Source organism: Leopardus geoffroyi, chromosome A2, assembly GCF_018350155.1.
Source record: "Leopardus geoffroyi isolate Oge1 chromosome A2, O.geoffroyi_Oge1_pat1.0, whole genome shotgun sequence".
Taxonomy (NCBI): domain Eukaryota; kingdom Metazoa; phylum Chordata; class Mammalia; order Carnivora; family Felidae; genus Leopardus; species Leopardus geoffroyi.
Genome location: NC_059331.1, coordinates 475,772 through 489,355, shown reverse-complemented (window position 1 = coordinate 489,355; position 13,584 = coordinate 475,772). Strand labels below are relative to the sequence as shown.

Here is a 13,584-nt window from a genome sequence, read left to right as displayed (position 1 = left end):
CCGCCCCCCACGCCGCCGGCCGACCTGCGCCTGCCCTCGCTCCGTCCGGTTCCCCAGGGTCAGCAAGCCTCTAGGGAGGAGTGGGACCCACTACCCAGGGCGGGAAACTGAGGCTCAGATGGCCACGCCGCGCGGGGGTGGGGGTGGGGTGTGGTCCCCAACCACTGCTCTTCCCAGCTCCGTGCCAGGTGAGTTATTTCCCCATTCTACAGACGAGGAAACCGAGGCTTAGCACCAGGAAGGGCATTTGTGTCCAAATCTGTCCCCACACTCATCCCCGTTCCACCCCAGAATCGCTCATGCCCCAGCCTGGGAACGCTGCCCGTTGATGTCAGGGGAGCTGAGGCCCAGGAGGGGTCACACAGCAATACTGCCCACCTCCAGCTCTACCTAGACCAGCCCATTCGAGTGCGCTCTGACGTTGTGTGCACCCTGGGGAAACGGAGGCAGATCACGTCTGCTAGGAACCTACAGGGTAGATCTCCTGCCTTCCAGTTGCGGTCAGGGAGGTAACTTGGAGCAGAGAACTCCTCACCCTTCAAGACCCAGTACCAAATGCCCTTGTTCCGAAAAACATTTCTTGCTGGTCACCCAGAAAGATACAGAACTTCCTCCCCACCCCCACCCAGTGAAGCCCCCCCCCCCCCCCCCCGCGCCTACGTGATCATATGCCGTCAAACTTTTGTTGGTTTATCTGCTTTATTTAGTGGCACCTTCCCTACTCCACAGTGGGAGGGCAAGAGTGGGTCTGGCTTGCTAATGTGGTCTCTGATGCTCGCACACAGTGGGCACTCTGTAATTGATGCTTGAGCTCAGACAGGACAGTTACATCACCCTCCACTGCTCCAGAAGCTTCCATAGCTCCCTGCCCCCTACCATCCCCCGAGCCTTCTCCCGTGCTCTGACCAGGTTCTTCCCGTGACCCTGGCATGCAGCAGGTACTCACTAAACACTGGCTGACCCAGGCCCACCAGCACCCTGCACGGAATCCTCTCAGCCCGTCCTCCCCAAGGTTGGGGGGCGGGGGGAAGTGTCTCAACACCTCTCAGGGCACAGAACATTCCCGTGCTAATGAGCGAATCTACACTCGGCCGATTCTTCACACACAAAACCATCTCCTTTTGGAGCCAGTGTTACAGAGGCAGGAATAAAATTCCATCAGATAAATAAAAATGCCAAACGGCAGCCAACAGTGCGGATCCAATTTGGAGATGAGCGTCCAGAGCTGTGTGCCTGGGTTCCGGCCGACAAGGCCACCGTGTCCAGCCACCCGAGGACAGGGAAGGTCCCAGGTTGCAGGCTCGCGCCCTGGCCTGAGTCACTGCTGTCCTGCCAGGGGCCCCTGGCACCAGGGAGCCCACCCACCTGCCCTGGTCCTGGCTGAGGCACCAGGAGGTAAAGAGCCCACAGGCACCGCCCGGGCTCTGCCCACCCTGTGGTGAGGTCCCTCTGACAGCACGACTCCTCAGGATGAGGGGCCCGTCCTGGGCAGGGGACGGTCCCTCACCCCAAGCCAGCTCAGCAGATGCCAGCCGGCCGCCCTTGGCCCTCCGAGGGCGCACACACACGGGTGCCCTCTGAAGCTGCCCGTTTCCACTACCCTTCTGCCTTTTCTGCATCCTCTCCCCACGGTCAGCGGCCGGGACAAAGAGCCCAGACTCTGCGGGGATCTAGAACTGCCACTTCTCAGCTGTATGACCCAGCATCAGCTCCCTGACCACCGTGCCTCAGTTTCCCCATACTTACAAGGCGATAATAGTTCCCATCTCCCGGCTGCCGAGCAGACTCGACAAGTGAACACACGGGAGGTGTTTTTCCCAATTGTGGTAAAATGCGTAATAAAATTTAACACGTTAACCATTTTTCTGTTTTGTTTTTTTTTTTTTTTTTTAAGAGACAGAAGACAAACTGGGAAGGGCAGAGAGAAGGAGTGAGAATCTCAAGCAGGCTCCATGGAGCCTGACGCAGGGCTGGACCCCGGGAACCACAAGATCACGACCTAAGCCAAAAATCAAGTCGACGTTTAACCGACCGAGCCACCCAGGTGCCCCTCATGGCGACCACTTCCAAGGGCACAGCTCAGTGACATCAGGCGCACTCACACAGTCGTGCGGCCGCCCCCACCATCCATCTCCAGAACTTTCCATCTCCCCAGACTGAGACTCTGTCCCCAAGCAGCACAGACTCCCCGCCCCCTGCCCACCCCTGGCTCCCCCAGTCTGCTCTCTGGCTCTGTGGACGCGACTCCTCAGGGGACCCCCGTGCGTGGGGTCACGCAGGACGTGTCCTTCTGTGTCTGGCTTCCGTCACCGCGCAGTGTCCTCGGGGTCCGTCCATGTGGTGGCAGGTGGCACTTTCTAAGGCTGGATCACATTCGGGCGTGTGGATGGACCACGGAGTGTGTCTACCCTTCGTGCGTGGACGGGCACCGGGGATGTCCGGTGACTAAGGACCGTGCTGCTGTGAACGTGGGTGTGCAGGTACCTCTTTGCGCCCCGACGTGCATCTCCTGCGGGTGAGAGGGAGCCCGGGCACGGGAGTGTGGTGAGAGCCGGGACACAGGCCTGCTGGAGCGCGGGGAGGCCCGATTCCCGAGGACCCTCCGGACTTTGCTACGCCAGCACCCGCCCCACGTCCCCACCAGCGCACCCCGCGGTTCCCTCCTGGAACACGGCCAGCGGGCACCGGGTGTCGCCGGCCTCGTCCCCTCGGCAGTGACTGCGCAGGATTTGGGGTCAGCTTGTGCTACGGAACGTGCACGTGAACCTCAGCCCGGACCTGATGGTTCGGCCCGTGCCACGCACCTGCCACACGCCAGCTGTGCACAAGCTCTGAGGCCTCCCTGCGGACCCAGAAGGGCCATGTCCCGTTTTACAGATATGGAAACTGAGTCTGGGCCCGAGTGCAGCTTCTCTGAGGCTGCAGTGACCAGATGGAGAGGCCAGCGGGGACCAAGCGTCCCCTGATGCTCTCGGGCCTGAGTCAGATCACAGCCCCCCCGCCCCTCCCCTCAGCCCTGCAGGAACCAGGAAGGTCGGCTGCCTCTGCCCCGGGCCAGAGGGCGGGAGGAGTGACACGGCAGGAGGAAACCCCAGGACCCACGGAGTCAGCAGCGGAAGGTCCAGAGTGGTGCTGGGCGGGGCCTCTGACCCTGTGAATCCTTGGGAGGTCAGGGCAGGGGGAACAGCACCCCCGAGGCAAGAATCCAGAGCCAGGAAGGGCGGCCTCCAGACGAAGGTCGAAACGCTCAGCCCATCTCGTGGCCACCTGCCAGCTCCCTTCCCAGCACCCGGCCCCCAGAACCAGCGACACATCTCCTTCTGAAACATTTACTCCTGGAAATGTACAGGCAGCCAAGGGCATGGAGGGCACAGGGGCACAGGCCCCAGGGGCTCCGAGGGACCCTCACTTGCGTCTGGGCACCAGAGCCTCAGTCAAACCAGATCTTCCAGACTTTCTGGAGACCCGAGGGTGAGGACAGCCTGGGCCCAGCCTACAGATGGGAAAACAGAGACCCTGGCACTCTGGGGAGGGGGCTGGCACCCTTGGGACCCTGGCCAAGCCCCTCCCTGCCCTCCGCTGCTGATGGGAACCCCAGAGGCCCAGGGCCTGCTGTAACCCCATTCTGGCCTCAAGGGGCTGATGGAGCCCAACTGAAAGCTGTGGGGGTGGGGGGCTTACAACGTGGTGTCCCCAGTTAGCCAGCAGGACCCCATCTCACGCCCTATCAGCTGCCGTGTGGCGAGACCCGTGGCCAGGGTGCACAGCCAGAGGAAGGGGCCATCCCTGAGCCCAGGAGCGGGATCCCAGCTGGGTTCTCCAGCACCTGCTCAACCACGTGGATTTTCTAGGTCATTAAGCCGAGCTGTTAGGGGTGGGCAGCCTTCTGGAAAGTTCCGAGGATGGCCATGGGGCCCACGTGTCTGAGCTGGGCTCCAGGTGCCGGCTGACCACTGGCCACATCCCCAGGGCAGGTGTCCCTGGCCTCTCTCAGGCCCTTTCAGGCCAAGGGACGTTCTCATCGGGCCGTGTGGGCACACGTCCTTCTGGAGGACTCTGGCCCAGAACCGCCACCACGTGAGCCAGGCTGGGGGCACCCTTGCTGGAAGGCCATCAAAGGGCTGGGACCGGTGGGACCACACTGCACTCTCTGAACCATTCCTGCCCCGGGTAACCTCCACCCGCACCTCAGAAGCCACCCCTGCCCCAGCACACCCTCCCACCGAGTGTGGCCTGGTCCTCACGGTCGAGCGAAAGCCCTGGGGCAGCCGACCAGTCTCTGAAAAGAACCATATCTTCTTGACAAGGTTTTAAAAACCTGGGGCGCCTGGGTGGCGCAGTCGGTTAAGCATCCGACTTCAGCCAGGTCACGATCTCGCAGCCCGTGAGTTCGAGCCCCGCGTCAGGCTCTGGGCTGATGGCTCAGAGCCTGGAGCCTGTTTCCGATTCTGTGTCTCCCTCTCTCTCTGCCCCTCCCCCGTTCATGCTCTGTCTCTCTCTGTCCCAAAAATAAATAAACGTTGAAAAAAAAAAAAATAAAAAACCGGACTCAGGGGGCTCTGCTGAAACAGGTCCCGCTAGGAGTCCTGGGGCCACCACGCGGGACCTGGGACCACCCCCCGCCACCGCCAGGGCACACAGAGGGTTGAAGAGAAGAGGCTTTTAGCCCTTTTGTTAAAGACAGAGCAGCACCAGAAGCCGCACGGAGGCACCGGTGGCCAACACGTGGGACACAAGGCTCCTCGAGGGGGCAACACGTCCAGGGGCCGCTCGGCGGGCGGGGGGCTCACTTGGCCGGCCGCGTGATGATGCGCGTGGAGAAGTCGAACAGGTCGCGGTTGACCTTCCGCAGGTTCCGCACCTCGTCCTCCAGCTCGGCCACACGGATCCGCAGCTGGTCCTGGCCGCCCAGGACGCTCTGGGGAAGGACAGGGAGCCGGGTCGCCTGCGGGTCCCGGACGGGGCGGGGGCTCGGGGGCGTCCCCTGCCCGCCCCGTGGCCCCGGCCCACCTTCTCCATCGTGCCGCTCATCACCGCGTGCAGCTGCTCTGCCCGCTCCAGGTGGCTGGGCTCCGAGCCCTGCAACACGGAAGGAGCCACGTGGCAGCGGCCCTGCCGGGGAGGTGCCTTCCTGACACCCGCTGGCCGAGGGGACGCTGAGGTTTGCGGAAACGACCGCCAGACGCCGGGCTGGGGCGCGCGACGTCTCTACTGAGGTCACGGGCTCCAACCCCCCGGCTGGACGGGTGCAACGTACTCCCAACGTGGCCCGGGGGCAGGGACACCCAAGGCCACGCCGTGGGCACAGCGCTGGGCCCTGACGGTCGTGCAGAGAGCAAGGCCAAGGAGGCCCAGGAGACGGGCCGGCCGGTCAGCCGAGGCCTCCAGCCCCGGCACACCGTGGGCTGGACGCCACTACTGCTGCGGGGAGGCCGTCTGTCTCCTGCTGGACAGCATCCGGGCACGCGGCCCTCGTTGGCACAGCCAGAGGCCAGCTGTCTGCAGGAGGGCTCCAGACACCCCGAGGGGCTTGTGCAGTTCACGGCCCAGAACGGTGGGCGGAGCACGGCCCGAGCGTGCCAGGCAAGGACCTGTAGAGCAGGCGGGTGCCCCCGGACCTGGGGCGGCAGACGGGCGATCCCTGGGGGCTCCCCTCTCCACCCCCCAGCAGAGAAGCGGCCGGACACACGGTACTTTCAGGCCAAGCTCTGCTCCGCAATGCGCCCTCGTTCCAAACGCCCTGGGTTTCCTGAGCTCACCTGCCAAGCCCCCGCCTGGGCTCAGTCGCCAGGTCAGAGACGCCCCCTCCCCGGGAGCGCCGGTGCCCGAGGCAGGTCACCACCCTGAACCCGACAGAACGTGCAGAGCCGGGCAGAGGAAGGTCTTCCCGAGGGAGGGGACGCCTGTGTGGGGACGGGGACGTACCTGCTGGTGGAGGCCCAGGCGCAGCGTGAAGCCCCCTCGGTGGGGCTCGTCCCCGTGCTCGGCGCCCAGTAGGTGCTTGTTGAAGTGGGGCAGGGGCAGGCCCGGCCTGAAGTCCGAGCTCAGCATGCTGAGCGGTGCCAGCATGATGGAGGCGTTGGTCACAGGGCCTGTGGCAGGGCAGGCCGCGGTCCGAAGCCGCCCCAGGCCACGCAGGCGGCTCCCACGGGCCCCCAGTCCTCACCCCCCCAGCTGTCCAGGAGCGGCACCGCCCGGCCCCCGGGCCTCTCCTCGCTGCACAGGCCCCAGGGCGGCCAACTCGCCGGGGAAAAACCGTGGTGTGGACAAACCGGCGAAGCCGCGCGCCTTCGAGAGCCCCCGGGGGAGCTGGCTGCCCCGTGCCCCCGCACCCAGGGCGCCTCACCTTTGAGGGTCACCGTCCTGATGCACTGCTTGCTCTGGACGTCCCACAGGCGCACGGTCTCGTCGTGGGAGCCGGAGAGCAGCACGCTGCCGTCGGTAGACACGGACAGGCAGGTCACCTGGTTCCTGGGGACGACGAGCCCCACGGAGGGCGGCACGGGTGACCCCAGGCCGAGAGCCCGAGCGCGGGACCCCTCCCGCTCCTGGCCCCGCCCCGCACCTGTGCCCTCTGAACGCCTTCCCGCTGTCCTGCTCCGGCTGGAAGGTCTTCTCTCTCTGCCCAGGCTGTGGAGGCCAAGAGGGCCCGGGGCCGCGCCTCAGCCCGGGGGCCCCAGGCAGCGGGGCGGGGGGAACCTGGGGTCCCACGGCCCAGTGAGCACCCCGGCCCCGGGCCCAGGCACCCCCTCCCCCCACGTGTCCACTCACCCAGGCGCAAAGGTCGACCTGGAAGATGGAACCGTCGCTGCCGCCACAGAACAGGTGGTGCTCGGCCAGGTCCATGGTCACGGCCACGATGGCCACGTCGAACAGCACAGAGAGCAGGAGCTCGCCCGACGAGACCTCCCACAGCTGGGGGTGTGGGTGCGATAGGAGCTCTGGCCGCTCTGGACCCCGGGGAACTGGGGCCGCAGCCGTGGCCCCGGGGGGCGGGGATGCGGAGAGACCCGGCCTTCCCGGGGGCAGAACTCGCCTCTCAGGCCCACGACCCCTCCCCCCACCTGCTTTAGCCGCCGCCGGCCCCCGCCCACCGCCAAGCCCAAAGGGCCAGTGTGCCCTCAAATCCCCTGAGGTCTGGCCAGGGAGCCGCCAGGCACAGGCAGCCAACTGGGAATTTCCAAGCCGACGCAGGCCTGGACCGTCCACCCTCTGGCCGTCCTTGAGGCGGGAGGCATCAGGGGGATTAGGAGCTGTCTGGAGCTGCCAGCCTGGGGAAAGGAGGCGACTCACTGGCTCACGCTGGCCAAGAGCCTGCCAGCTGCCAGGACGTGACTCACAGATCCACTTGGGGGAGGGGGTCCCTACCTTCACCGTCTGGTCCAGCGAAGAGGTGGCCACCCGGGCCAGGGGCCCCCCAAAGCCACAGTGCAGGTCTGTGATGGGGAGGGTGTGACGAGACCAGACATGCCGGGGGGCTGGGGTCCTGGAGGGGTCCACCTGCAGCACGCTGTGTGCAAGAAACAGACCTCAGCAAGGGGGGGGAGGGGGCCCACACCCTGATGCCCCGCCTGGCTCTCAGCCCCCTCCCACCCTGGGGCCCCGGCACGGCTCTTGCCACGTGCGCTGTGGCCAGACCCGACCCGAGAGGGCCCGAGGCCCCACCTGCACAGGCTCCACACCAGCACCAGGCAGTCTTTGCCCCCCGAGAGGAAGTGGCTGCTGTCCCCAGTGAACCGCAAGCATGACACATCCTGATAGTGGCGGCTCAGGATGACCAGAAGGTTCCCCGTGGAGACCTGTGGAGGGTGCACACAGGTCAGGGCAGGAAACGGGTGCTGCCCCCGCCCCCCGGCCGCCAGGTCACACGGGGGCACTGGGGGGAGAGCCTGTCCACACTGACTGTCCCAGCGCTCGGGTCAGGGGTTCACGGCCAGGGTGTCTGGGAGGAATACTGAGGCCTGGTGGGAGGCCATGCCTCTTCCCGGCTGTCCTGCCTAGGACATCCCCAAATGGATGATGATCTTGTTGGAGCTCCCACCCCCTCGTCCACAGTCACCCTGACCTCTGAGCCCTGTGCGTCAGCTGGCCCGAGGACCCCTGTCCAGTGCGGGACAAGGCCGTCACGTAACCATGGGGTCCGGGGAGGGCATGGGCTGTCTGCATGGAGGAGAGTGACAAGGCCACAGAAGAGGCTGGTGAGACCGTGGGCCCTTCCCTCCAGAACCAGCCAGACCTGGGACCCAGAAGCGGGAAGTCACCGTCTTCAGATGCCACCGCAGGGGGATGGGCCAGTGGCCGGGGGCAAGGGGGAGGCCCCTGGCGGCACGGACAGGTGAGCCTGGGAAGGTGGGGTGGGCTGGGGGGCCAAGACTCTGTTGCGAGTTGACCGGTGTTCCCCTAATACACAGATTCACGTTCTAACTCCTGAGACCTGAGACCTTACTTGAACACGGGGTCTTTGCAAGTCTAACCACACACCAGAGGGTGGCCCTGAATCTAACCATTGGTGTCTTACATAAGGAAAAGCCAGAGAAACACACAGCCTCCCCCTGAGGCCCCTGCTCTGAGGATTTCCAGCTTTCCTCCCCCCTCACCACACAGATGGAAGGGGGGAAAGGTGGACAGTGGCAGATATCGGAGTCAGGTCCTCAGGCGGAGTTGCTGCCTTGGGTTGGCTGTGGGGGGCGCCCCCTTGTGTCCATGGCCCGCACCGGTCAAGAATTCGCCCGGAGGGTGGGGGAGCCAGGGTCAGACCACAGAGCCCACCAGCCAAGACCCAAGACGTCCCTCATTAGAGAGGGAAGGGGGACATTGATTTCTGCCCACGCTCCCTGCACCAGGGCAAGGATTTCTACCATGATGGGCAACCTTTGAAGAAACCGCCCCGCCCCAGTTTCCCTCCCTGCACCAGAGCAACCACTTCCTAGTTTTAGAATCATTAAAAATCGTTCAAATCATTAAAAGCCTCTGGGGTGAAATAACTAAGCCCCCTCGTATCTCTGTGGCCCTCAGACCTCTGGGGGAAGTACAAAGGCCGTTTTACAAGTACGGACAAGGTCAAGAAAGGCAGAGCGTGATTATGTGTCCATCTTCTGGCTCCAAACCCTGTGCTGTCTGTGCAGGAGGTGACGCGGGTGTCCCCCGCCCAAACATAAGCAACTGTTGGTGACAACACGGTCTAATTAACCCAGCGCCCTGAGACCAAATCCCACTACCTTGGTTTTACACCTGCTCTTACCTCCCACAGGTATATGCTCTCTGCAATCCCCGCCAGGACATACAGGCCATTGGGCGATGTGGTCAGACAGGTGACAGGTCCGGGACACATGATCTTCTGCTGGAGCTGGTCCTAGAGAGACATAAGAAGCCTCTGAGCTTCACGTGGAACTCGGAAGCTAGGGGACAGTGAGGAGAAAAGTCCGAGAGAGCTGGAAAGAAGGGCAGGAACAGGGGTGATTTGAACTAATCAAGGGTCATCAAGAAGGCACCTGATCCAGCCCAGGCTTTGCAGGCTGGAGGGGGAGGCCTGCAGATTGCTGGGTCAAAGCAGAACGGTGCTCACTCTGGGTGGGGGTAGGGGTGGGCAAGCCACAGAAGGTCCAGGAAGGAGCTGGAGAGCCCAATGGCCAGGCGGCTTGTGCCACAACCCCGCCTTCCGTAACATCCAGCCTGTGATCCTGACGGTCAGTTTTCTCATCTCTTTAAAGGGAAAACTTCCTGAGTATGAGTGGACCACACCAGGTAAAGCCAGAACACAGAGCTTGTCCCGAGAAACTTCAGCTGTCAGAGCCGGGCAGCAAGAAACTTCAGGGGCTGCACTTTGGGTGTTTATAAGAAGAGACCAATGGGCCCTTGGGATGAAGGGTAGTATCTCTTTGGGGGGGGGGGGGGCGGGGGGAAATAAATGCATGACTCTCCTGGGCCTCTGATATTCACCTTCCAAGAACAACAGACCCGTGGAACCCCACAGAAAATCCTTTTTTCCCCCCTTCTCCTTAAATGAACAGCAAACAAGTTTATTAGCGTGTTAAGATCAGAAAGCTCTCTTTACAGAGAGAGAGCATTCAAGAGCGAACACTCTGAAAGTCCTTTACTTAAACTTCGCTCCCCAAGCTCCCTCCCACTTCCCCAGCCCATCAAGGGTGCCTGCCCCACAGACGCTCCTCACTCTCCCCAGTGGCCCACCCTCAGCCCAGCGCCAACGATCCCACCCAACCCAGAGCGAGCCTCCCTCCTCGCCCACCGCCCCCAGACCCGCCCGCGCATGCGCAGCGCACCCTAACCGAGACCACCCCCGCCCCGGTTCAGGGACCCCGCGGGCCCCACCGACCCTTCCCCCGACCCCACTCTGGGGCGCCCCGCGCACTCTCCGACGAAGCCCGGGCCGGGGCGCGCGCCGCCGCACCTTCCGCTGCAGCTCCCAGGCGCTGATGTAGTTCTTGCCCAGCTGCGCCGCCAGCAGGTACTCGCCATTGAGCAGCGCCAGGCCGCGGGGTCCGGCCTGGCCGCCGCGGTACGTGAGCAAATTGGCGCCCGAGTGCAGCTCCCACACGATGCAGCTCCACAGCTGGGCCGCCGAGTCCGTACACACGGCCACTTCCATGGGAGCCGCCATCTTGCCTTCCCCCCCCTCCACCGCCCCGGAAGTACGTCACGCCAGCGAGACTCCGGCACCGGCGCCGCGGCGGCTAGAGCGGCGCCCACGTCTCCTCGCCCGGGCTGGCGCGTGACCACGTGCTCGACCGGGGGCTAGATCCCCGCCCCGCGGCGGTGGGGGCGCGTGCCGTGGAGTCGGTGACCGTGGAAGGAGACCTCGCCCCCAGATAGGTGGGGGAAGTCGGGGCTCAGGGTCTCCTGCAGAGAACTTCAGAGCCCGGAGGTCGCCTGGCCATTCCCGCTGGGCGCCTTTGACCAAGTGACACGGTCTCTCGGATTCCTTTTCTTTTTTTTAATGTGCGAATAGTAAAGTCCCGAGCTCGCAGGCCTCGATAATCATTTGCACGAAAAACGCGCACTGCGTACCTAACCTGTCTAGCTGAACGCCCCCGGGTCCACCGTCCGCCGCCCCCAGACTCCTCTTCTCTGGGGCCACGAAGTGCACCTGTACATTTCAGGAACGTGGTGCAGGCCAAACAAGTCGCGATCTCAGTCTGAGGGGCGCCTACCCTCCACTACAGCTGCCGGCCCCAGGCCAGGTCTCCAAACAGCGCCTTTCAAAAACGTGGAATTAGTTGGAAACCTGTGAAGTCAATCCACTTAGCCGGTGAGGCCTTGGCGTCTATTCCCAGCGACACTGGAGGGTTCCGGATGCCCGGGGTCTTGCAACAGTGCCGGAAGCGCCCGCCCCAAGCAGCCGAGGGCGTTATGGGAGCAGGTGTCCTAGAGCAGAGCGGAGACCGTGCGCCCCCAACCCCGCTTCATATCCAGGAGACGATGGGTGGATGGAGGGAGGGAACCGCCTGAGCGAGGAACGGAAGCTCGGGGCGTGGGGTATCCGCGGCTCCAGCCCGACCGCCAGGTGGCAGGCGCGAGCCTCGGACCGGGAGGCCGGACCCGGAAAGGGCTTTTGCCCAGGGCGGCTGCTCCCAGCCCTGGGGCCACAGCAAGAAGCAGTTACGGGGGTGAAGGGCTGCCACGGGGGCCCTGCCTAGTTTGGGGGGGTCTGGAAGAGGGGCTTCCGAAAGCAGGTGTCACTTGAGCAGGGAATTAACAACTTGGAGGGAAAGGTGGGCAGAGGAACGTGCAAAGGCCCTGAGGCAGACCATGGAAGATGGAGCTAGGCAGTGCAGGACTCTTGTAAATTGACGTGAGGAGAGCTGAGTGTGCAGGGACCTCCTAGTTCAGACAGGTTGCAAGTGGAACCAGGGCTCCCTGATTTCCACCCTCACAACGAGTTGATGCTCCTAGGTTCCTCAAATGTTTTTTTCTTTTTTTTTAATATTTAAAAAAAAATTAATGTTTATTTTTGAGAGAGAGCTTGTGCAAGCGGGAGAAGGGCAGAGAGAAAGGGTGACACAGGATCAGAAGCAGGGACAGGAGAGCCGATGCAGGGCTCGAACTTGCAAACTGAGAGATCGTGACCTGAGCCAAAGTCAGATGCTTAACCAACCGAGCCACCCAGGCGCCTTTTTTATTTTCTTTAAATGTTCATTTATTTTTCTGAGATCTAGAGCATGAGCGGGGGAGGGGCAGAGAGAGTGTGGGACAGAGGATCTGAAGGAGGCTTTGCGCTGACAGCACAGAGCCCCGTGGGAGGGGGGCTCAGACTCAAGGACTAAACCACGAGGTCATGACCTGAGCTGATGTCGGGTGCTCAGCTGAGCCACCCACGTGCCCCCTCAAATATTATTTTAAACACTGGGTGGCTCGGTCGGTTAAGCGCCTGCCTTCTGTTCAGGTCATGATCTCCGGTTCATGAGTTCAAGCCCTGCGTCGGGCTCTGTGTCTCCCTCTCTCTCTGCCCCTCCCCCGCTCACACTGTCTCTCTCAAAAATAAATAAACATAGGGGCGCCTGGGTGGCTCAGTCGGTGAAGCGTCCGACTTTGGCTCAGGTCACGATCTCGCGGTCCGGGAGTTCGAGCCCCGCGTCAGGCTCTGGGCTGATGGCTCGGAGCCTGGAGCCTGTTTCCGATTCTGTGTCTCCCTCTCTCTCTGCCCCTCCCCCGTTCATGCTCTGTCTCTCTCTGTCCCAAAAATAAATAAACATTGAAAAAAAAATTTTAAAAAAAATAAACATTAAAAAAAAAAGTGTGAATAAGAAAAACAAAATGCCTGGAATGCTAATTTACGCTTTTCAAACATTGGTTTCCCAAAATCAAATCTTTGAATCCTGAGTCCCTGGCGCTCCGTGGAATCTGGTTTGAGAATGTGTTTGAGAATGTCACTGTGGGGCTCCCAGGAGTGGACCCTGATGGCCTTTCTTCTAAACATCGGCTCAAGGCTTGAATCTGCACTTTTTTTTTTTTTTTTCAATTTTTAAAAATTTTTGAGAGAGAGAGAGAGTGTGAGCCTGGGAGGGGCCAAGAGAGAGGAGGAGACAACGCAACGCAGGCTCCAGGCTCTGAGCTGTCAGCACAGAGCCCGACATGGGGCTTGAACTCATGAACCGAGAGATTGTCGTGGCCTGAGCCATAGTCCGGACACTCGATCGCCACCCAGGCGCCCCTTGAACCTGCACTTCTGAGCTGTGAGGCAAATCACTGTGAAGTTCTGGGCCTCAGTTTCCCCACATGCACAGCCACTGCAGCTACTGTAGTTTCCCGTAGCTACGGGATCTGGGTCCTGGGTCTGCGTCTGCTTCCAGGAAGTCTGGCCTGGAAGTCTCCAGATCCCTGGGATCCAGGACACAGGGGCAGGCCCAGCAGATGTGGGTTGCAGAACGACCAACTGTGCAGACGGGTGCCAGAGTGTGAGGGGGCTTGATGCCCGGAGGATGCTGGTTGCTGGCACTCAGGCAGGGGCAGGCCCAAGCGACAGCTGGATCGCAGTCCTGGCCCCTCACAGGCCTCCTTCCCCCTCCTCTCCTCACAGGAGGTCAGAGGTCACCCCACCCCCAGCCCAGCCAGCGTGGAATGAGGACA

The 13,584-nt window shown here is 62.5% G+C and overlaps 1 protein-coding gene across 5 annotated transcripts; it reads right to left on the bottom strand.

The window, feature by feature from the left end:
- Positions 1–685: 685 nt before the first annotated feature.
- WDR18 (WD repeat domain 18) lies at positions 686–11,467 on the bottom strand. 5 transcript variants are annotated; one of them, XM_045491159.1, is made up of 11 exons: positions 10,409–11,459; positions 9,242–9,352; positions 7,666–7,799; positions 7,369–7,510; positions 6,772–6,915; positions 6,566–6,630; positions 6,347–6,471; positions 5,926–6,092; positions 5,011–5,079; positions 4,791–4,918; positions 686–2,509 (listed from the first exon to the last, which is right to left on the bottom strand). In XM_045491159.1, the coding sequence occupies exons 1-11, from the start codon at positions 10,616–10,618 to the stop codon at positions 2,446–2,448; spliced, it is 1,359 nt and encodes a 452-aa protein (XP_045347115.1). In that variant the 5' UTR covers positions 10,619–11,459; the 3' UTR covers positions 686–2,445. The 5 variants fall into 5 exon arrangements, with proteins under 5 accessions (XP_045347115.1, XP_045347113.1, XP_045347112.1 ...); XM_045491160.1 differs by lacking the exon at positions 686–2,509 and adding an exon at positions 3,316–4,318 and having other exon boundaries at positions 4,545–4,918; positions 10,409–11,453; XM_045491157.1 differs by having other exon boundaries at positions 6,772–7,510; positions 10,409–11,462.
- Between the last annotated feature and the right edge of the window lie 2,117 nt (positions 11,468–13,584).